General features: G+C 39.0%; 2 protein-coding genes across 2 annotated transcripts in view; both read right to left on the bottom strand.

The window, feature by feature from the left end:
• Positions 1–25,142, bottom strand: part of LOC146467025 (uncharacterized) — a 152,563-nt gene that overhangs the window by 55,334 nt on the left and 72,087 nt on the right. The window lies entirely within an intron of this gene.
• LOC146467031 (uncharacterized) lies at positions 13,343–20,663 on the bottom strand. Its single transcript, XM_085126487.1, has 3 exons — positions 20,549–20,663; positions 16,520–20,161; positions 13,343–14,458 (listed from the first exon to the last, which is right to left on the bottom strand). The coding sequence occupies exons 1-2, from the start codon at positions 20,661–20,663 to the stop codon at positions 16,536–16,538; spliced, it is 3,741 nt and encodes a 1,246-aa protein (XP_084982613.1). The 3' UTR covers positions 13,343–14,458; positions 16,520–16,535.

The raw sequence follows: 25,142 nt of genomic DNA, 5'->3' as shown, positions 1-25,142 counted from the left end.
TACGACAGCTAGGGTAGCGTCACTTTCCTCAGCAGCTTGCGTGAACGCACTTTCCTTACCAGCTTGGGTGACATCACTTTCCTCACCAGCTTGCATGAGGCCACTTTCTACGACAGCTAGGGTAACGTCACTTTGCACACCAGCTTGCGTAACGTTACTTTCCCCACCAGTCGTCGTGACGTCATTTTCCTCACCAGCTCGCAGCGCGACACTATACTCACTAGTTGGCGTGACGTCACCTTCCCCTTCAGCTGGTGTGACCCCACTTTCCTCAGCAGTTAACGTGACGCCACTTTCCTCAACAGCTGGTGCGACGTCACTTTCGTCATTAGCTTGAGTGGCATCACTTTCCTCACCAGCAGGCGTGACGTCACTTTCCTCACCACCTTGGGTGACGTCACTTTCCTTTCCAGCTTTGGTTGGACTCCTCGCCATGAAAGCTGAAAGTTACTTCCTCAAAGTGCTATGGATCGAATGTTGGCAAGTTACTGTTGCTGTAGAAAACAGAAATTACTGTATAAGAAAACACCAATGAGTTCTAAAAACAAAACTAAAAACAAGCAGGTCCAAGATCGCCGCCACCGAGAAATCATTTTTTTTTTTAAATTGAGAATGCTTCATTAAACTGTTAACCTTTTACATTGTATTATTACATATACTTGCCCTTTTGAAACTCATTTCATATTTACAATGACATAATAGATACCATTGCATAGTAAAATTATGTAGGAATATTCTAAATTACAAATTAATGACAAGCACTCCAAACAAACTATTTGAAAGATGTTAATGTTATTATTATTTTTTAAACACAACTACAAAAGACGAAGACAACACACCACAGACACAGTGCAGATACTTCATTTACAGTTACAAACTAGTATTCATTAATAAAAAAAAAGAAGCTACAGTCTTGAATAGGCAATCCACATATTACCTCCAAGAAATGACAAAACAAATTACAGAAGTGGTTCTTATCTCTTTCTTAAATCAAGAGGCTTCTTACTTCGTATAGCGATAAGCCTTTCATTTTCTTGTTTAGTTTTTACTTTGTGCATGAACAAATTAAATTTTGGAGAGGATTTTCTCTATTTACATTCCCATATACATAGTTTACCAAGAATTATCAAATAATTAAAGAGATCATTTCCATAAGGAATGTCAATTATAATATATTTCAAAGATAAACTCAAATTTATACCACGGATATCAGACCACCAAGTGCTAAATCTATTTCAAAAAGCCCACGCACAGGAGCATAGGACATTCCATCATGATTTCTCGCCATCGAGAAATCATGATGGAATTAATACCACGTAATGTAAAACTATCCCCCCATAAGACTGGTTTTTACTAGGACGTAAGCATAAAGATGAGCATGTGAGAGCACTAGCCACATATTTTTTAAGCATACGGACAAACGGACCAACAGAAATTAAACCATTCCTTGACGGAATTCTCGAGACCAGCTTCCCTTGATATTAAGCAAGATGGTCGAACTTATGTCGCCCCCGTTCTCTTGAAGCACAAGAAGCTACAAGTAGAATGAACCTGCTCGTTCTTCTTTTGCTCATGCTTCTGCTTATATTGTAGGTTCTTTCACTTTCTTGGGCGGCGTTTGAGGTAATGCTTGAATTTCGTATGCTTATGTCCTTGTGAAAGCCAGTCTGTAGGCTAATACTCTAAGAGTTATTAAGGTGGGGGGGGGGGGGGGAGGGGGAGTAAATCAACCTCGGTCTATACTCCACTGTCAGAGTTATTCGGATAAAATTTGAACTCGATGGAAGAAATTAATACCCACCTCAGAAGCCCAAGGTATGATTTACATTTCGTGACTTGCCAGGGTGGCCGGCTGCAGGAAAGAAATGTTATATGCTCACATTACTGTCTAGTTATTGTTATATAAAGTACAAAACAGTTATGTTTCAAAATTCCCCCAACCTGAAAGACAAGCAACTTATTGACTATGCTTAAGGGAAGACGTTCTTCACTAAAAGGCGTTTTAGACGCTAGAGTATGAATAGGAGGTGGTAAAGGGTAGAAAACAAGGGGGGGGGGGGAGGGGTTATACGGGGATAATTTTTTAAAAATGGAAATTTCACAATCACGACTCAGATAAAGGGGACATTTTTGGCACAGAAACGCTTTTTTAATGTCCTAACCACACTTTATGTGTTACTCTCATGACGAAAGCAAGAAAAAATTCTATCAAAACGTCGATTAAATATGGCCTATGCAGGTCATGCAATCTTGCACCGTTATTAATAATACAAGGCGTAAAGGAATTTCATGATTTCATGGTTCATGATGAATTGAAAACTTCTTACTTTTTTCACATATACACTGAATATGGAGTAAATGGAGTCCAATAAAGAAGGAACTGTGTTTCCGTGTATTTTCGCAAATCTTCAAACAACTTTGCTTTAGTCACGTATTAATCTCCCAGCCAACGCCCTGAAGTGTTGTTTCTGTGTTTTATGGGTGTTGGTCTCTGGTTATAGGTACATTTGCGTTCGTGGCTGAAAACACATGCCTATTACCCTGCGTTGAGATTTCTCGCACGTAAGGATCTCGTAATACTGCTTGTTAACAAGATTGAAAAGCGTCACGGACATTTTCCGCGATTTCTACAATCGGAATTCTTTATCGGAAGTCTCATCAATCGACAGTTCATGTTTTACTTTTAGTCAGCCAAATGACGCCAGAGTTTGTTTTAAGCAAAGATTTGTTTCGAATTATTTTTTTTTTTTGAACAATTTCTAATTCAGGTACAAGTTCCTACTAGATTCAGTTTCAGATAACAAAATTAGCACAACTTGATGAGATATTCATCCTCCGTCCGTCTAAGAGCTTTCTTGTTATTACTCTCCTTTAAACTGTTATACAGTCCGCAGAGTACAGTAGTGATTAGCTTTTACGACGCATCTCGCATCGGTAAAGTGAACTTCAAAAAAGGCACCGCCATATCTTTATTCACAGAAACCGAAATAAAATAGTAATAATCAAAGATTAGGGAGTGCGTTCGGTGATCTCGATCCCTGGCTCTCTCTCCTTTGCCAAGTTGGCGAATATGTCATCCGCCCCTGTAAAATCTGCGGGGATGCCAGATACGCCTCCCGGGAAATTGTCCCGATACCGATCCATTCATTTGTTGGTTGTCCTATACAATTTTGACTCCAATCTGTATTAGGAGTGCGTTCTTTCTACGTCGAACGCAATTGTCACGTTATGTGACGTCACTGACCAAAACAAATTAACTATCACACGAGTGATACTGACAAGTGATGGAAACTTGAAATGTAATGTTGGCTGAGTAAGTACTGACTAAGCTTTACCTTCTACTGACCCTTCATCTGGTATTTATAAAAGTTAGAGATGAATAGAGTGGTTTTCAATTGAGTGTCGAAAGTAATTTGCATTTGCTTTGGTTTTGCATTATTACACTCCGTGATTGGTGAACGAAACTCGCGCCACTTTCTCAACCAATGGGAATCCAAACCAAAACCAATCGTGTTTTGGCCGCACACGTTTTCCCGCGCTTGACGCCGTTACATCTATTTGTTTCGAATTCTGATTGTTTCATTGTGCCGTTTACATCTTTCGCGATTGGCCAGAGTAATTACTTTGGTTTTGGTTTTACGACACTCAACCGAAAACCGCTCTGTCACTGATTTAATGATATCAAAACTCGCAGTGGTAGGAGAGGTACAACAATAAAAAGCGGGCACAACATTCTGCTCGGACCATAAAATCTAAAATTAAAAATTTTAAAGTTTTGTTTTATTGAAAACCGAAAGGCTAGAGCTTGGTGAAAATAAAGCGTCAAAGCAAATTCGTGTGGTTTGAACATTCTCTCTGCTCTCAAAAAACCACTATTGCTGCAGTATTCAAATGGGCAGTTTATTTCACTAATATGGAGAAATTATTATCATTGATTTACATTATGAGTTTATCTCAGTTTAATTGCCCGCGCAAAATTTGTTTTTACTCAAACAAATAACGACAACGATAAGTTTCCGTTTTTAAGATTATACCTCTTACATCAGTTGCTAATTCAGGAAAGAATTGTTAATGGAGTAACATTTGTAGCAAGTTTTAAGTAAAACAATTTAAAAAAATTTGGTGAAATTTTCATCTCTGGTCCGATGAAGAAAATCATCGAGTTTGTCTATACGCGAAGATACTGCTCTTCTCAGAAACGTTGCCGGAATTGTATATGAAGCTTTGTAGTCCGCACTAATACCAAGCTGTGTTGAACTTCAACTGTGTTTTGACCCTGTATTAACTGCCGTAAAAGGATAACATCGCATTGAAAAGTGAACCTTCTATCAAAAACATGGAATGAATACGTTTTCATTCCAAGACAGCAAAATCTGTAACGTAAATTACATGTTTTGATGAACTTATTAATAAAAAATGAAACTTCAAGAACACGAAATCATATCTTTATTTCAAGGTGTTTCCCTTGTAAATACTGACTGAGCTTTGCCTATGGTATCATAAATGGCACAGATACATGTCACTGAATTCATGATATCAAAATATAAAGTTGTAGTAACTTATAATGTTCAGGAATCCATTCTTGCTGTAATTGAAATAGTAAACTCGATCGGCCGACCACGAGCAAAATTCCAAGAACCAAACATTGAAACTATTTTTCTGTCTTCTTTCTGAAAACTCGTTTTTGTTGCAGTATTCTAATTAGTAGTTCAGTGTTTTTTACTTATTTCATTTGCACACGAGTTTCTCTGAGTTCATTTCACAGCGTATTAATTTACTTTTTTTCAAACAAACGACAACAATGTTCCTTATACTTCCATGATCAGTTTTTTTAACCAAGGAAACAAAAATCATCTGATTTTCCATTGGGTCCGCTTTCAGACAAAAAAATAATAATTTGAACGATTTGGTGAGATTTCCTTCTTCGGTCCAAGAAGAAAAACATCAACTAGTCGCGTTTTTACTACTGTTCTTCTCTAAACTGTCACGCAGTTTATAGTTGTACTTCCCAAAAACTTGAAGCGTCTTTACAATATATCGTGAATAATAAATTTTGTGTGACTAGCTTCGGGGCATGTTTTACTGAAAAGAGAACTTCAAAAACGCAGAACTATATCTTTATTCCGATAAACAGTTCCTCATTGGTAAAAAATACATGACAAAAAAAGTAATGAAGGCAGAGACGGATATTTATAGGGCGTTGGTTGCACATTAATGTCTGAGGCAAAATAAACAAAACCGAACTATTGTGAGTAGGATCAAATTTAAAGAGCTGAGATTTAAATTCAGCCATTTCTTTTTTTAATTGTTGACTGAAAGCCGAATATTCAAGGCTCAGTGTGACTTCAAAAAAAATCCAAGTTGTGATCTATAAGATTTATCCCGCCCTGCGGCTTAACAGGATTGAAAATTTTATCCCGACAAACCGGGTTGAACTTTGCCGACAAAATTCAGCCGAGATAACTTAAAATGTAGCAACACAAAATAATTACGAAGTCCATGCCATGTTTTACGCTTTTTGTTTCGGATTGTGTATTATTTGTCAGTTTCTAATCCAGAAACAAAAGTTCGTGAAGCTAAATCTAAATTTAAACAGTTAAGGCCCGCGAATTCCATTCAGTTTCTGACAGAAATATCGCATTACTTTTATGACTCTGTTGTAAACTGCTAAAGGGCTTTACAACAGGACCATGCAATACAAAATTTAGTATTTGCACTTATTTAGTTATCTCTCGCTTTATTATAACGGTGCAACCTTAATATCGGAGACTTCCAAATGAATTAGTTTCTCGCGAGAAACCGAAACCATTCAATCGTGTTTTACGATCTCAAACATCGCAATCATGTATCTTTGTGGCTAATGTATTTTTAAAGATCAAGAGGAACGTGGACATAGAATTAACATGAACAGGAAATGTGTAGTTAGTTATCTCAAATCGTCCATATTATACTGATTAGACCTGGTTCACATTTGATGAAAAAATAAAATCTTTCTTGACAATATTCTCCGCTTGTAAAAATGCCCTTTATATATACATCATTAAATTCTCTTATTTATAGATATAACAAATGTATCAGGAGCATCGTGTTTAGTCAATTTAAAATTCCTTTATACGATTTAATCGAGCCTCATCCCCCTTTTAACGGTAAAAAATCACGGGATATTGTCTATTCACCTCGTTTATGTCCTCCTTCTTAAAACTGCCAAATTACCTTAAGCCATACAATTCCCAAGCAAATGATGGTTTATAGTTGTGCTTACCTAAAACCTTTGGTGTCTTGACACTGTATTGTGTTTGATGAGTTTCAGTGATTTGCTTCGATGCCCGTTACATTGAAAAGTAAACAACAAAGATCGCATTTCTTCATTCCAAGGAAACCGAAATAAGATTGTCACATGTTGGGACGTCATACACTGAAAATACACTTCAAACGTTATGAGCGTCAGAAATGGAAGCTTAGGGCGATGGCTGGGTAAATATTCCATTATCAGATATTTAAAAGGTTATTCGCTTGGGCTGCTGGCATACCATACCGTAACGGCCTAGCTAGATTTGGTCTGTCCACTCTGAATGATAGGCGTCAAGAACTATGTAGCAAGCGTTTTAAAAGTATCTCTAGCCCGCTAAATAGTTTACACAGCCTGTTACCTCCTAAGCATGAAGCCAAAGACAACACGAGAAGGAAGCCTATTTATAACCTATCAAAAATGTGCACGTTCATTCCCGAGATGTGCATCCGTGCTAACAATGCCCTGGAAAAGAAATAAATTACCAGTGTAGATAATGGTTTTCCTTTTTTTTTTTTAGCAACGTAAGATATTTTATATATTTCATAATATTATCGATACTCTTTGATTTCGTTACTATTATTATGTGAATTACCTTGATAATTTGTAAATTTTAGCGTAGCTAGTTTGTAAAAAATATCGGCCAATTGAAGAAGAGCGCGCCAATTTTTTCATCATTGAAATGGGGAAAGGGGGGAGAGTGAATAATAATATAAAAATAATTAAACCTCACCCTGCCCTAAAACCAACGATGAGTTCGCGCGCAAAGCAAAACGCGCCCTTTTTCCCATCATTGAAATGGGTGGGGGATGGTCTAAATATAGGGCCGATAGTTGAGACGAGGACAAAGTTGAAACGGGCGGGAAAAAATCAACGAACAAATATACGGAAGAGTCTGTCCCCAGGGGCTTTTAATTTTCTTTGTCGAATTAATTTTTTTTCCCCGTCCGTTTCGACTTTATTCTTGTCCCAATTATCAGCTCCTGGGTCTTAAAGCACGACGTTGCTAAGGTTGTTAGTGCGTCCGGCTGAAAGAAATCAAAAGAGGTGCAGATTTTAAGGTAGTGGCGCAAAGCCCGGAGGGGGGGGGGGGGGCGATTGACCCATGTATAGCTATAGGGGTGTCGCTGGGGGTTTGAAACCCTGACCCTGTTTAGGACGAAAATAACCTTAAATACCTACCCTGTGTAGGACAATATCCTCAATTTTAAGACCCTATTTAGGACAAAGGACAACATCTAGCTCTTGTGTTACACAAGTGTTTATTCAATTATTGGCATTAGTAATAACATTTAAAGGCCCACTGTCACTTACCAGACGTGATGTTCAACGCATTGAAACGCGAATACCAATCACAACAGATAAAATAATACACTACCTAGAAGTAATGGTGAAAAATCCCAAAATTTCGCATTAACAGCGGTGAACCATAAGTGGAAACTCAATCGACGTGAAGCATTGCTCACTAAAATAAATACAGACTAACGTCTCTGATTTCGGATTGCCAAATACTCGACGACGGTCTTGCAACCATACCCTGTCTAGGACGGGTCCAGGGCAGACTCGTTTGAAATTATATACCCTGTTCAGGGCAGAGAGGCCAAAAACCATACCCTATCCGGCGGCACGTCCCCGTATAGCCCATACAGGGGAGTACCACCCCCCCCCCCCCGGGGCGTAAAGACAGAATCTTGAATAAATGATCGAATGATATGGATCGAAGGGAAGAGTTATATGTGATAACAGGACTGAGTGGTGGGTGGGTCAGATGTGGTGTCACTGGCTTTGAATGCTTTAGTGCGTATGATGGTGTAAACACATTTTCGGATCTCACGTTTATCGAGAATAAATAAATGAATAAATAAATACGCGGTTGTTGAGTTATTGTACGCTTCGTTGTTACATAACCTTTAAGCCGGGTCTGATACTCCCCCGCGGCGAGGTTGAATGGAATGGCTTGGCTTGGTATTCAAGGGGTGACATGAAAACTGCAAGAGGTACTGATGTCTATCCGTAGGACAACAGAGAAATGTTTGCCGAAAACAGAGTTTTTAACTAAGGTGCTGAGAAAATTCAAGGTCAAGCCTGTTAAACAGGCTAGCATCGGTCCTGCATTAGGAAGATCACACGTCTGGAATCAGGGCTTTCAAGCCATATGTAATTAACGCATTTTATAGCCAAGCGACCACTTTGCCAGTGTCCGTAAATGTGATATGAAAAACAATGAAATATTTATTATGAAAGTAGATCATGGATCGGCCTTTGCAATTTTTGTGGGAATACAGGTAGCCCAAAGGAGCTTACGTTCGCATTAAAAAATTAATTCTGAAGTATCATACAAATCTCATAATTTCCTGATACAAATACTTTAATTTTATAGATGGTTTGAGTACAGTGTTTAAAAGCCCCAAATTGTGAGCTCGGGCTATCTGTGTTGGAATCAGCTGGACGCAAAGATAATTTTGGAAAAACTGGCAACATGACACCAAATGAATGGTACTAGAAAATCATTACGGTCTTCGATTTACATGCCGAGTCTTTACAGTGCCAAGCAAACCAGACCGTGACGTCACTCCAATGATTTTGCGCATTTGCCGAGATATGGTAAAGGAAAACATAGTGAGTGTCCTCACCCTAAAAAGTCTTACATTCTCCACGTGGAGCCCTAAGTAATGCTAATTCCTTGTATATGTCCAAATGCGCTTTACAACCTAACTGAGGATGAGCTACAGTAGCTGTTAGCATCCAATTAGTGCTTTCGCACTATCACCACACCTACCGCATTTATGAAATAAAAAAAATGCTTTGAATAATACATGAAATCAGTTTCATCAAAGTTTATGTGAAGGACTGTGTACAGGCCAGATCCCCCGCGCGGACCCCACTGCACTCCTTGAACCGCTACTGTTATTAGATAGAAAAATATCAGTACAAACGTAACCACCTGTCATAACTGGTACATGGTACCTCTTAAGGGTAAAAATGAACCTAAGTACGATACCAACAAAAGAAGCTCTTTTCAGTGACTTAGTAGCCTCCCACGCAGACGTTCTTGGTGGTTCTTGGCGATTCTTGAGGCAGGAACGCGTGACAAACCCCTAAGAACGTCTGCGTGGGAGGCTAGTGACTTAGATGCATGGTTTTACAATTTTCTGATCCCCGGTCTTCAACGTCCTCCGAAGGGGAAGTAGCACAATGTGTATGTTGGGGGGCCCGACTTCCTTAATTTTTTCGATCAAAACCGAGATTGGTGGGCGGAGGCGCCAAGAGTATTTCGTTTGATTGACAGAAGCAAGTCGAGTGTTCGACAGCGGGCTCTCCACTTACCTGAATATCTAAACCTGACTCGTCCCCAGTCCGTCTCTCGTGGTCGAGAGGAGAAGCGCTTGAGAGATGTGCCCGGGGGAGGATGGGAAGGAAGAAGAAGCGGAGGCTCTTTTTCTCTCTTCCTTCTTCCCGTCGTCACCTTCGTTGCATTGCCGTCCTAGTCTCGTCTCGACCGTATGATATCATAAGAGAGCTGGAGACGAGTCAGGGATTGGGAGGTTCTGAATCCGCCACAGTGCAATACTCGAAAAGGTTGCAGAATTACTCTAACGGTGGTTGTCTTAGATTGAAGCACCTTAATTAAGCGATACCAGACCGAGAAATCTAACACTTAAGGATATTTTGACTACTCCCTCAGTTCCTGATGTGAGAATCTGCCCCGATCTGTTACAAAATAAATTCCAACACAGTGCTGATCCCTCTACAACAACGAGATCTAAATGTCCATAATGACCGTGTCCAGTTGGAGAGAAAGAAATGCTTTAGCTCACTCTTTACCTCTGTGAAGCTGTGAAAAGTCTTCTTAAAGGGGAAGTATCATGGAGTTTTTTGATATATTTTGTTAAAAATGATGAAATAAGACCTTCAATCAGCTGCCAAATTATTCTAGAATGACGAGAGGAACGAAATCAACTCAATTCTTGAAAGAAACAACTCGTGATCTGTTCTAGCGCATTTTGGAAACAAAACTGCGAGAACTTGAAAAACATTAGTCTAATATTTTTCAAGTTTCAATCCAAACCGGCCAGCCCTGTCTCTGGCCAGAGGCACTAATCGACAGTTTTATTGCACCGGGGTGATAATTTTTAACAAACTTAGCAATTATTTCGTTGTTTCTGCTGACAGTCAAACATTTTGGGGTTTTGAAATGACAGCAAATTTTCGTGATACTTCCCCTTTAAACAGGAACAATCAGCACAGAAGGATATTCTTGTAGATCAGGATCGGCTTTTGGTGAAGTTTTTAAATAAAACAACTAAACAATGAGGCAAAACCGACCACATTATACATTCGGTGAACCTTAGCGGTCAAATGACCTTCACCTCAACGCCCAATGATGGGCACAGTTATCATGCTCCTTGTTGTTGGTTCACCCGGGATTGAATCCGCGACCTCCCACTCTGAGTCTAGCCTGGAAATCTACGGCCGCCCGACCAACTGAGGCCAGGCTTGCTGCAGGGAAACTCGTTGAATTTTTCTTAAGAAATTCGGTTTGAGCGTCTTTCAAGATCGTTTCAGTCGTAAGTAAATAAAGAAAGTGCGGCGAAATTTCTAGCCCTGCGTTTCCCTGCGCTCTACCGGCTCTGATATCTCAGGATTGTTTATGATATGTAGTCTAGGACCTGCAAATTGAAAACACAGATACATTGTTCTTCAGGTTTTAGAATTCAAGTCTTCGCTTGTCCAGCTCAATGTAGTGCCTGTCATGACATTTTATTGACAGTGAGGATGCAACTTTGACAAACCTAGGATTTATGAAAACTCGGACTGCAACTTTTGCGCAACTTTACTGGACCAAAGGTGTCTTTCACGCAAGTCGATTAGTAATTCAATGAAACATTATCGTCTGTGGGGGTTTCAGATACACTTTGATGTCAAATATTTATTGATTTTGTTTCGTATCCGTCGCGTGACGCTGGCGTACCAAGGAAAGCGTGACACAACACCTGAACGTTTTACTTTTTCGTTTGCGATCGGTGATCACCTACTTGGAATGAAATTTATTTTTATAGGGAAAAAACCCATCAACGCATGAGATTTTGTTTCCAAATAACAACTTACTTTTATTCCACCAGAGATGAAATATAAACAATAAATTTATTTTAAACTTGTTAACTTGTACTTGCGTGACCACTGCCATTTTTGAAAAAGATATAATATTAAAATTCCCTGTGTGTTTACTCCCGTCAACGCTTGGATTTTAAATTACCCAAGCTTTCCTATAGTATAATACTTGCTACCAATTTCGATGTACCAAGACACGATATTTGTCCGCAAAGTTCCAACAAATTCAAGTGTCAACAAAAATGCTGAAAATAGGAATCCTCGGACTTTGAAAACTGCATAAATAAGAATCCTCCAGCAATATTTTCATAAGACCGTATTCTCAGAAGGATTCCTTACTTAACTTCGTTGCCTAACTTAAAGGGCCCTAATCAGCCACACCTTTGTTTTTGTTTATATGCAAGAGTTTGGCTATTATATTTTATTCGGAGCATGTCGAAATGAACGAAATCACTGTGAAACTACTAAAGATAACGAAACATACTTTCAGGAACACAACTTTACAGTAAAGCAATAAGATTTCGCTTCATCATGCAATATCAATAATTTTGATGGCATCAAAAATGGCGGAGACTGACTAGGGTCCTTTAAGATCGTTTCAATATACTTAGCCGTCTTCTTTCCTGAGCGATTTTAAAATGCACCAAATCTCGTCAAAATTTAACGCCGGCTGCGACGCGATCACGGCATTTCACGTTATGCCGTAATTCTCGAAAACGAAAAATCTTTGGAAAGTTTCATTGTTATTTTGGTAAATAGTTCACTAAAGGGATTCTGCTGACAAAATATGAGCAAATCCGAAATTTTAGTTTTGACCGCGAGTTCTCGATATTCTCAGGCAGCCGCCCTTAATTTGTCGTAGACATGGTCACGTGGTCATGTCTGCCGTTTGCCGTTTGCAAAACAAAAACCAAAAAATTACGTAACTCTAAATCTCTCTATTGAGTCTAAGTGTCTCCGGAGGGCCCAGTAGTAAAGGCTTTCCATTTATTCGCTGGAGTCTCATAAAATAATACTTGACGATAGAATTCGTCTCGATAAAAGTGACCGTCTTGTGTTCGCTTGTCTCAACATAATATGGCGAAAGCCTTTGTATAAAGCACTGTGTCTGGTCGGTCGGGCTGTTTTTACAAACCTTTAAGCCTGAAACTACTGTTTCATGTTATGGTGAGAGGGTTGGGAATGATGATCACTGTTTCCAGTTTTTAAAACATGAAGAGACTAGAAGTGTTTCCCCCATCACAGCCTCCCGCATGGATGTTAGTTGATGTCTTTTGTTAAGTCGCGATTGCAGTTTGTCGCGGGTTTAATTTATACAACAGGGTGGGGAAAAAGAAGAAAAATCAAATATTCCTAGTAAAGGAAACTATTTAAATCAGCAGCTTGCTAAAAATACATCACGTTTCCTATCATTAAAGTGATTGGTCAATCTTATGCCCCCACCCTCATAAAGGGATATTATTTCTCCGTCTTTTTTTTTTTTTGACACATTGCTTTAACAGTTCACTATTAAGTATAGACCAGGGATGAGAAAGAGGCCATGAGAAGCAAATTTTCTTTTCCAAGGAAACGAAACTATGAAAGATGAAAATTCTAAAGCCCTGAACACGTGACCTCGTCATCTCTCCGTTTAGTTACGATCTGAAGTGAAATATGCGAGCTTGGATACTAAAAAGGGTCGCTACTCACTGCTTTTAATTTACTCTTACCTTGTTCGAGAATAGTAAAACAAAAGGTTGTCTCTTTTAGGAACAACGTTTTTATTACTAGCTTGTAAAATGTTCACATTCTGAAACTAAAAAGCTATACTACGCTTTACTTTTTATAGCGGTTTTCAGTTGATTGTCGAAAGTAATACGTTTTTGCTTTGGTTTTGCATTACTACGCTCTGTGATTGGTTGATAAAACTCGCGTCACTTTCTCAACCAATAAGATGTAAAACCCAACAAGAATCGTGTTTTGGTCGCACGCATTTTCCCGCGCTTGGCGCCGGTTACATGTATTTGCTTTGAATTCTGATTTGTTCATTGCACTGTTTGCACCTGTTGTGATTGGCCAGAGTAATTACTTTGGTTTTTGTTTTACGACACACAATTGAAAACCGCTCTAACATTCTTATACTTATCAACATTCTGAAATTGAGCTAAGTAAGCTACACTGAGAGTGTTATCCTGTCACTCCTGCAATCTGAACTTTCATCTCTTGTTGTTTCATATTTCTTATTTTTTCTTGAAGGTATACGACAATTCGAAGTGATCAAATCATCCTGATGTTTATCTTTAACTAGCTGTATCATGTATTTTAATTTCTTTTTCCAGGTGGGCGCCTTGCGAAGGACCTTGTGTCCGATTCGGGCTTACTCATTTGGGTTCTATCTGATATTTTCCCCAATAAAGCCGTCTAGGAGGTTGTTTTGCTCTCCTTCTGCGCATACTGTTCCGCCCATCTCATGATAGTTCGCGAACCTCTAATTTCTTAAGGAAGACACCTACTTATTCAAAGTAAGAAGGAATGCTGACAGCAGAAACCTTTTCATGTGGAGGTATTTCACGAACTTAAGAAATAAAATCAACCAATTAATTTTTTGTTCAAAAATTCATTCAGGCTTAACAGTTTTCCTTGCTTGTGATTAAATGGACTTTTTAATAAGTGCGCGATAGACGCTGAAAGACCAACCTTAATTAAGTTAAGTTCCCAACTACTGTATTACATTGTATATCTACAATTTAATCTGTACGTGAGTAACATTATCACTGTAGACCATACAGTATTTACTGGAGAAAACAAAAACTCAGTATTTAAAATGTAGCGCTTATCCAATGGAACCCTTTAAATGTAACGGACCACAACTTTTCAGGCGTTTTGGTAGGGATCCAGGGAAACGCCGTGTTCACAAAACTTAGGCTTCTTCTGTAAACGCCGAAAAACATTTCCAAAACCACATGTGTGAGAAATACTTGTACTTTAGATGAAGCGCACATCCATTGCGCGGGGCCCTTAAGTAAGACGGAGGACCATATTTCAGACGTTGAGGGAGGTCCTACAGGGAGACGCCATCTTCAAAAAAACAAAAACAGACCAAAATGTTTGCATTCTTTTCAATTTTCAACAGACGTCATTGTTTCTTTCAGGTTCTACCAAGAGAATGTCTCGGCGAATTTTTGTTAGTGATATTTGGAATATCCGCATTGTTTTGAAATCAGAATTTTGTAATTCTGTACATTTCGTAGTTTGATCAAGGGCCCGGCCATTGATGACCTCAATTTAAATTTCTGTCTATTTTCGCCAGGGGTTTTGGTACGTTCAGTCCTGGACATTTTTAAAACACTCCATTTTAATGAGATGGTAAAAACGGGGACGTTTAGTTTAGATAGTCTCTCAACGAGAAGGCGTAAAACTTATTCCAGTAAAAACGGCTGCCTTTAGCTTCAATGTTACTCTTTCTTTGTCCTACTTAAATTAATCATTTATCCTAAAAACAAAACTAGTATGTACTGTACAGTTAAGAATCGGTTATTTGGCTATCTCGGGCTACGCCTTTTCCGCTAGTACCCAATTACATCTGCGTGTTTTTGGCCGAAATCTCGGCTCGGTGATATTCATCAAGAATTCGGTACCATAGAGTAAGGAGCGGGAAAATCAAGAAGAAGACCAGATAATCAAAGTTTCTCTTTGCAATTCATAGGCAAACGTTGTTCAGTGCCATGATGGCCTTTTGAGCTGGTACTCGACTCGATGACTAAACTCTAGTTTCCCCATCATTGAAAACGTAAGACAAACCTACATGGATAGAGTGCCTTTTTGTGTCTAGGTTCCACAAAACTCGTAGTCACGAATGTAAAAGTGTGTTGAAAGTAAAAGCAAATGAGGTTTTTCCTTATCATTATGAAATAGGAATATTCGATGATCAAATATTAACCACTTGTAAATCGAGGAAAAATATTAACAGCTCCTTACTATTAACATCTGGGAATATGGCAAAATTTATGACGGAATCACACCTTTGATAAAGAGAAGTCGCTTCTCTTTTAATTCCTGAAACCTATTTTCTTGCATTTTTATACAAGGTATTCTCTTGCTCCACAAATCTACTATGACGGGTCTACTAAAGTTCTATGTAAACAGCCAATTAGAAAAAATGAAAAAAAAATACAAAAAAAAAAAACAATGTTTTCTCCAACCAGGTGAGGAGTCGGGCAAGTCCTGGACTAGGCAACCATAAATCAAACTAATATATTGCCGTTTAGTACAAAAGTTGCTCGACCTAAAAAATGCTAAGACTTTTTTCTATAGTAAATAGTTCAAAAGTGTGTAAAGAGTCCAATCCTTATCTAAAAAAAGATTTGAAATGAACTGTACGGCGGTAAACATTACTCTTTTGATAACGACTTCAAAACCATCGTAATCACATGCTAGTCAAAATAAACAACTATTTACAGTCTCTTAGACGAGTTCCTAGCCATCCTTGTCTTGTCAAAACAATTCTCCACCTCATAATCCATCAAAAATATTGATTACAGCTCTGTGCTCAAAAGCTTTAAAGCAAAAACAACAGGAAATTAAATTAGAGTAATAGCTAAAAACGTCTGCAATAATTATGCTTAACAGTGTTAATCAAGGACTTTTGTTCCATCTGTTTGTCTTCCCCCTTTGTTTTGCCATTCCGCAACAAATGATTATCATATTTTCTAGCACATCTTGAACATCTCGAAATGTGTGTCTAGTTTTCAGATGGAGACTTCGTCGCCTGTAGATTAACCCATCCCCTCAGACCTCATGCTTTTAAAACTGCGAAAAATAAAGGCAAGCTGAAAGAAATACTATTTTGCACATTAGTAACAAAACCAAGAATTAAAAAGGTTACTAATTTTCGAGTGTAAATATTACAGCGGAGAATCGAAAATTTCTTATGGTAAAAAAGTCTTTAATGGTAACAGAAAAAAACACTGACCTCCCCAAACCCAAGTAAACAGGGAAACTGCAACACTAAAGACTTTTTAGAACTTTTGCTTTTTTCCATCCAATGGGAATCGTATTAGGTTCCAAAAAGTCAAATAAAATCAGTTGCAAATAACTTTAGTAGAGAGCTGGTAAAATCTCTTATTGCAAACTACTCACAGAGCAGGTCAGCTACTCAGTCTTGTCCGCCCAATTCTAGGGTGACATCATCACCAATGAGTACAAACGGAGCCCAGTAATCCACTGCACTAAACTCATCAGATTCTCTCATGTATTTCATGGCTTGGTTCAGAGCTGCACTGGCACTTTCACCTTTCACTAAGTGCTGATAGAATCTTTTCATGAATTCCATTGTGGCCTTGTCATCAATATTCCACAATGACACCAGCACAGACCGAGCACCAGCACCCAAAAACGCCCGTGCGATGCCAACCACACCCTCAGCCTTTATCTCCCCACGGCCACTATGACAGCAACTCAATACAACCAGTCTTGCTCGCATCTGAACATTCAGTACATCTCTCATTGTTAAAACAAAATCTTTGTAGACAGGAGTCCGTGATACGGGTGAAGGATTTGGTGCTAAAGCAATTTCTCCCGTTGCCATCCGCCCATGCGCTGCAATATGCACCAAAGCAACCGAGGAGAGTCGTTCCAATACTTCATTCTTCGTTGCATGCTCTCCAATAAGAGGTGTGGTGTGAAGTATTTCACCAATCATCTGCACCTCCTCTCGTGCAAGTGGCAGCTGGTCAAACGTCTTTCCCTCAAAAGTAACCTCTTGTATCCAAGGATCACCCACGAGAAGCGCCCCACTCTTACGGTAGAAATCAGCAGGAGAATCTGCGATCAATTTTAAGCTCGTCAATGATGGAATCACACGGACTCTGAAAGACTCGCAGAGGTACTTTGAATTTAAGTCCATGAACGCAGCGAAAGGAGCCAAACACAATGGACCCTCGGGGACGAATATTACTTCACTTTCAAGTAACAAATCTTGGATGGGACTAATGAGAGTCTCATATAGTAAACTTAACGCACTTTTCGGGAGATTGGAGGACCTGCGCTGTTTTTGACTCTCATCTGGACGGGAACTCTCATCTGCAAGGTTTTCGTCTCTCGTCACATTTAATGAACAATCCTCACATTTGACAGCTTTACCACGAATTTTCTTCCTTGTGGTGTCCAAGAAAGTTTCAGCATCAACTTGACCCTCGGGGATTTGCTTTCTTCTTAACTGAACATCCTTTCCTTTCTGTAAGACCCAGAAAATTACTTCTTGGTGCTCAAGCGCTAAGAAAACTGTAGTAGAAGGAAAACCACTAAACTCAGCTATAACTTGTATTGCTGTGTCAGATTCTGCTGGGTATTGTTTGGATGCATACTGGAACTCCATGAGATCATTCAAAGCCTGTGCACGTCCCTGCTCAGCAGATAAAAGAGCCTCCACAATCTTGCCTTGCTCTAATAACAAACGCCATAAATGAACGTATGCCCTTTGGTACAAATTACGCAAGCTCACTTTCCAGTCATCATTAGCTCCAAGATGACGCCTTACGTCATTGAACGTAGCTATACAGTATTGATAACAGTCTACAGCTTTGCCTAAAAAGCCCATGAATTGAAAGTCAGCTCCCAGGTTATGAAAACCTTTGCCAATTGAAATTTTGTCTCCCACTTTTTTTGCAATTTCTACGGCACGTACATGGCAGTGCATGGCTTTTTCGAAATCTCCGATGCTGTGATAGTCGCCGCCTAGATTAAGATACGCCGTTCCTTTACTTGAGACGTCTCCCACTTTTCTTGCGATTTCTAGTGCTCGTTCATGGAAGTGTATGGCTTTTTCGAAATCTCCGAGTTTGCAATGATCGTTTCCTAGATTACCATACGCCGCTCCTTCACTTGAAACGTCTCCCAGTTTTCTTGCGATTTCTCGGGTACGCTTATGGCATCGTATGGCTTTTTCGAAATCTCCAAGTTTGAAATAATCGTTTCCTAGATTACCATTTGCCATTCCCTCAATTGAGACGTCTCCCAGTTTTCTTGCGATTTCTAGGGCACGTTTATGGTAATGTATGGCTTTTTCGAAAACTCCTAGGTTGTGATAATCGTTTCCTAGATGACCATTTGCGATTCCTTCACTTGAGACGTCTTCCACTTTTTTCGTGATTTCTAGTTCTCGTTCATGGTAGTGTATGGCTTTCTCGAAATCTCCGAGTTCGAGATAATCGCTTCCTAGATGACCACTTGCGATTCTTTCACTTGAGACGTCTCCTACTTTCCTTGCGATTTCTAGTGCTCGTTCATGGTAGTGTATGGCTCTTTCGAAATCTCCTAGGCTGTGATAAGCGTTTCCTAGATTACCAGTTGCGTTTGCTTCATTTGAGACGTCTCCCACTTGTCTTGCGATTTCTATTGCTCGTTCATGGTAGTGTATGGCTTTTTCGAAATCTCCGAGTTTGCAATAATCGTTTCCTAGATTAAAACTTGCTTTTCCTTCAATTGAGACGTCTCCGAGTTCTCTTGCAATTTCTAGATGACGTTCATGGTACTGTATGGCTTTTTTGAAATCTCCGAGGAGGTCGTGATAATCGCTTCCTAGATTACCATTTACCATTCCTTCACTTGAGACGTCTCCCAGTTTTCTTGCGATTTCTAGGGCACCTTCATGGTAATGTATGGCTTTTTTAAAATCTCCGAGGTTTGCATAATCGTTTCCTAGGTTACAAGAAGCGTTTCCTTCACTTGAGACGTCTCCCAGTTTTCTTGCGATTTCCAGTGCTCGTTCATGGTAGTGTACGGCTTTTTCGAAATCTTCTAGGTTGTGATAATCGTTTCCTAGATTACCATTTACCATTCCCTCATTTGAGACGTCTCCCACTTTCCTTGCGATTTCTAGTGCTCGTTCATGGTAGTGTATGGCTCCTTCGAAATCTCCTAGGCTGTGATAAGCGTTTCCTAGATTACAATTTGCGTTTCCTTCATTTGAGACGTCTTCCAGTTTTCTTGCGATTTCTAGTGCTCGTTCATGGTAGTGTATGGCTTTTTCGAAATCTCCGAGTTTGCAATAATCGTTTCCTAGATTACAACTTGCTTTTCCTTCACTTGAGACGTCTCCCAGTTTTCTTGCGATTTCTAGTGCTCGTTCATGGTGGTGTATGGCTTTTTTGAAATCTCCTAGGATCTGATAATCGTTTCCTAGATTATCACTTGCGTTTCCTTCACTTGAGAAGTTTCCCACTTTTTTTGCGATTTCTAGTGCTCGTTCATGGTAGTGTATGGCTTTTTCGATATCTCCGAGTTTGCAATAATCGTTTCCTAGTATACAACTTGCTTTTCCTTCACTTGAGACGTCTCCCAGGTTTCTTGCGATTTCTAGGTGACGTTCATGGTAGTGTATGGCTTTATCGAAATCTCCTAGGCTGTGATAATCGCTTCCTAGATTACCAGTTGCGTTTGCTTCATTTGAGACGTCTCCCACTTTTCTTGCGATTTCTAGTGCTCGTTCATGGTAGTGTATGGCTTTTTCGATATCTCCGAGTTTGCAATAATCGTTTCCTAGATTAAAATTTGCTTTTCCTTCAATTGAGACGTCTCCGAGTTCTATTGCAATTTCTAAATGACGTTCATGGTACTGTATGGCTTTTTTGAAATCTCCGAGGAGGTCGTGATAATCGCTTCCTAGATTACCATTTACCATTCCTTCACTTGAGACGTCTCCCAGTTTTCTTGCGATTTCTAGGGCACCTTCATGGTAATGTATGGCTTTTTTGAAATCTCCGAGGTTTGCATAATCGTTTCCTAGGTTACAAGAAGCGTTTCCTTCACTTGAGACGTCTCCCAGTTTTCTTGCGATTTCCAGTGCTCGTTCATGGTAGTGTACGGCTTTTTCGAAATCTTCTAGGTTGTGATAATCGTTTCCTAGATTACCATTTACCATTCCCTCATTTGAGACGTCTCCCACTTTCCTTGCGATTTCTAGTGCTCGTTCATGGTAGTGTATGGCTCTTTCGAAATCTCCTAGGCTGTGATAAGCGTTTCCTAGATTACAATTTGCGTTTCCTTCATTTGAGACGTCTTCCAGTTTTCTTGCGATTTCTAGTGCTCGTTCATGGTAGTGTATGGCTTTTTCGAAATCTCCGAGTTTGCAATAATCGTTTCCTAGATTACAACTTGCTTTTCCTTCACTTGAGACGTCTTCCAGTTTTCTTGCAATTTCTAGATGACGTTCATGGTACTGTATGGCTTTTTCGAAATCTCCGAGGAGGTTGTGATAATCGCTTCCTAGATTACCATTTACCATTCCTTCATTTGAGACGTCTCCCAGTTTTCTTGCGATTTCTAGGACACTTTCATGGTAGTGTATGGCTTTTTTAAAATCTCCGAGGTTTGCATAATCGTTTCCTAGGTTACAACTTGCGTTTCTTTCACTTGAGTCGTCTCCCAGTTTTCTTGCGATTTCTAGTTCTCGTTCATGGTAATGTATACCTTTTTTGAAATCTCCGAGGTTTGCATAATCGTTGCTTGGATTGGCTTTTAGATTTTTGGGGATGTTTTTGTCAGAGATGGAACTCAAGTTGTCGTTTGCATCTCTGCTCGATTTGACCAAAGAGGTGCCTCTTTCCTGTCAAACATAAACATAACCGTTTTTTTTTTTTTTCGAAGATTTTTATTCCTATTATGGACGCTGTTATTTGCACTAGTTTAATAAATGGCAATCGGAAAAGTTATTTGATGATCATTTGTTTTAAACTTGCCGCTGTAAGCGGTCCCCGGCTGTCAAATATTACACAACGTGTTGCATTTTGAATCTACTTGATGTTCGACTGTAGGGAACGAAAACACTTTTACAACCAAATTCCTAATCAGCTTAATCAACATCGTCACCATTATCGTCATAATCATCATCTTCATTGCTGTCTGATACATGAACAAAACGTGCAAGTAAAACAGTGGTTTATATATCGCGTTTTGTGATGAAAGAGAAAAACAACGATGTATATACACTGCTTTTGAACGGACACAGTCAGCAGATGCACACGCGCATTAGATAACATTTCTTAGCTGATTTGCATATCACACTTCATCACAAGTCTTGCGCTGAGAAGGGCATCTTTTGAAAACAAGCCTTGTCGAGTCGAAGTATTTGCCATTATTATAGTGATTATAGACCTAATGTCATATCAGAATACTCATTTTCTTGATACCATGGATAATTACTGATGGACTTGTCACTTGTCCAGGGAAAGCCAAAACGTCAACGAATACCTCTGAAGTCGAAGAATCATTTAATCGGTGTGAGGCAAATTGAGTTCATATATTAGAGAATATGCCAATTTAAAAACGTAGCGAATCGACTGAACTGCAGTGTAGCGAAACGACCTGCTTTCAATCATATATTTTGCTTTTATAATTTCGTTTCTACAACTTCTCCACTATCTAAATTTAGGAACCAAACCCATGCTCGACCTGTAGAAAACAAGGTTGTACTAGAGGTTGTCCTTGTGTCTTCGTCTGAGCTCCAAACCAACCAGCCATGACGCGAAGTTCGAATCGTTTACGAAGATTCCGTCCGCACGAACCTTTCGCCAGGTTGAGAAAATTCGACTTTCAAAATCTATATCATGGTGATTTGCTCTCCAATGTTTTTGATTGATTTCTCTCGTTATTTTAGCCAACGCAGGCGATTTCTTCCGCACGGCCTCTTCAAGTTTGCCACCTCTTCTTTTCATGTTCCGTTGGAGACGCGATCCATACTGTTTTTAACCAAATATGATAAAATAATATAATAGGATGAGCAAAAGCATACTCAGAAACAAGTTTCCAGTAAAAGATTAAAAATCCAATAAAACACTGGGAAGATTGCAGCGGATTTCTAGATGTATTCGACGCGTACTTTTGATTTCAGGTCGAGGTAGACGCTTTTCAAACTTACAAAACTAGTGTCCAGGTCAGCGCGGTCACAAAGCTGACTGTGTCACTTTATCTTTTAAATTTTAAGTCAAGGAACGCGTTTGAAGAGAAGTTAACAACTGGAGAAGTGTGTTTCAAAGTCACTGTATGGTTAGTTTCCCTTGTTTCTTATATTTTTATCTTTCTTTTGTTCTTCGTACTCTTCCTTCTTTGTCTCGTGAACCAAAATTCATGTCTTAGAGCTAAAATTATCACTTTATAATGACAGTTAGTGTAGAAAAGCGACAAACCCAATAGGGAAATTTTTTTGTCCCAATTAGCCATTATTGTACAGCCTAGAAAAGTAGATGAATCGGGCTTAATTTGGAATTCTTATCATAGCTATGCAGTGAGTACCTGAAATCATCCTTCCGGCTGCATAGCAAATTTGAGTAATGTTTTTGGAATTTTCGAACCTTACTACCTTACCACGTCTTGAGTAAATAACGAGCATTTCAGTCAGTTCATTGATAGGTTGATAACCTCCCGACAGATCCAGCAGCTTGGAATATCACCCAGATGATTTTCAATAGATTGTGAAGAATCGATGTGAACTTTATGCACTAGCTTGTCAATCTACGAACTATGACAGGATTTCTTTGTATGGAAGCTGACAGGTTCATGTAATCCACATTCGGTGAGACAACCAAAGAAAGTCGCAATTTCGCGTTTGCTTTAGTTTTGCTATAGTGTATTTTATGATTAGTGTACAGTCTTCGCGTCCTTTTCTCAACCAATGGAAGTCAAACCAAAACCAACAGTGACTTGCCCCTGCAACTTTTGGTTGCACGCGTTTGCTTCGCATTTGCCTGATTGCTTCATTGTTCTGTTTAGTATACGTGTTTTGTGGTTCGTCAGTGTACCTTGGTTACGTTAGTTTTGGTTTTGCGACGCTCAATCGAAAACCGCTTTAATTAATATAAGCATGGGTAATGACTGCTAACGAATAAACACTGAAGAAAACTTTTAAGTTTAACAACAATTTAAAAATGTTGTTTATCAAACTTACTGTTTGAGTTTCTGACAGATCCTTCGTTGCCTCTTCCCCAGTACCTTGCAGCTTGTTTTGCTCGCTCACCGACCTGCTCTTTAATTCCAACAACTTCTGGTTGTTCTCGTTAATCTTAAATTAGTTAAGATTTCTAATACGTGTGTTCTTTGGTTAGATTAAAATATTTGTTAACCTTGACTCTCAAATTATTATGTATCAGGATCAGTGTACCAAGCTATGTTTCGACCAAACACAGTCGATCACAAGTCAAAAGCCTGAACAAAGGTTCAAAGGAATGTTCCAATAAGCGGCGACGTAATCAACGAAAAGAGTTAACCTGCGAGAGTGACTTATAAAATGTCAAAATATCAATGCCCTTGTTGCCAGCATTTGTATCGCTCTTGGAGTGCCACTTTTCAAAAGAACGTTTCCTATGATAATTAGTTACATCGAAACGACGTCACAATCAGCTTATTTTTCTTAAATAAATTCATACTTCCCACTAGTCACGTTTAAAAGTCGCAGAACAGATAAAAATTTATTTTTCTTTTAATTTTCAGGGTACAATGAAGGATACTGCTAATCCCTTATCACACCAGCTGATGGCTTCCTCAAACTGATTCAGCTTAAAACAAGCACTTGCTCCTAATAAAACACAACGATGTCAGTTTAGCATTTTACTTGACTTATACTAGATCAGCGGGCATCATGCCTCCACGAATTAGTTATAAAATAAGAAAAGTACCGCGTACCTTCTTTATGATTTACACAAATTGACTTGAAATCACACTTGAAATAACTTTGTCCATCTTTAACCTCTAATTGCGTCAAGTGACACTTAAGTGTCTTTTAAATTCTTCCAGATTAGATGACAAGTTACAAGGATTTGAGTTAGAATGAGCAGCAGACTCGTTTTAAAACTGCCGAAGAATATTACTATAAATACAAAGCGTGCCTCAGCTAAGCATTTCTTTTATTATTCGTTAGAATGACAACGTAAAGCTGTTATAGTTTTCTATTCTGACTCTTACCTGTAACAATCGCTTTGACATAAGACGCTTGCAAGTCTGTGGCAGTTTTTGCATCACTTTGTGAATCATGAAAGTTACCTGCGCGAAAATCAATGAATAAAAACATGCATTGTTGATATGCGCACAATTTAAGTCAATTGCTGTTAATTTTTTGTGGAAATACATTAATCAGTATGACAAACTGTGAAAATCTTTAAACTTCTTACCCAGATTAAAATGTGCTGTTGCTCTGTTACTGTACAGTTTGGCCTTTAGTTCTTGATCTTTGACGTCCACATTGATTCCTTTCGTGTAAAGCAATATGGCTTTGCAGAACTCTTTTTTTCTGAACTCGTCATTGCCCTGATTCTTGAAGAACTCTGCTTTTGCTAAAATAAATGACGTTAAAAGACATCTTGTATTTTTTTTTTCTGAATAAAGGTCATATACTAGGTCATATGTTTGACAACAAAAGTGGCCGACGAAACTGAGCGACTCTCCACTCCCTCCATCCCAAACAACAAATAATGACCACTCCCCTAAGAGGTGTTGCGGCTTGGATCTTAAACTTTCAAATAAAGCTGTCAAAAGCAGTTAAACCATAAGTAATCATTAGTAAAAGTACTCACCTCTTAAAGTGGTTTCATTATTGTTATCCAGCGATTTCTCAGTAGCAGCTGTGACGTCAGATTCATTTGCATCGTCCTTTCCGGTTGCATTTTGTAGCTTGTTCTGTTCATTGACAGCCCGGCTTTTTAATTCCAACAACATCTGGTTGTTCTTGTCAATCTTACTTAGGTCAAGACTTGTAACACGATAGTTGTAAAAG

This window comes from Pavona decussata, unplaced genomic scaffold, assembly GCF_977016875.1.
Source record: "Pavona decussata unplaced genomic scaffold, jaPavDecu1.1 SCAFFOLD_140, whole genome shotgun sequence".
Classification (NCBI taxonomy): Eukaryota; Metazoa; Cnidaria; class Anthozoa; order Scleractinia; family Agariciidae; genus Pavona; species Pavona decussata.
The sequence above is the reverse complement of the archived record's forward strand: the minus strand, read 5'-3'. Positions and strand labels throughout refer to the sequence as shown.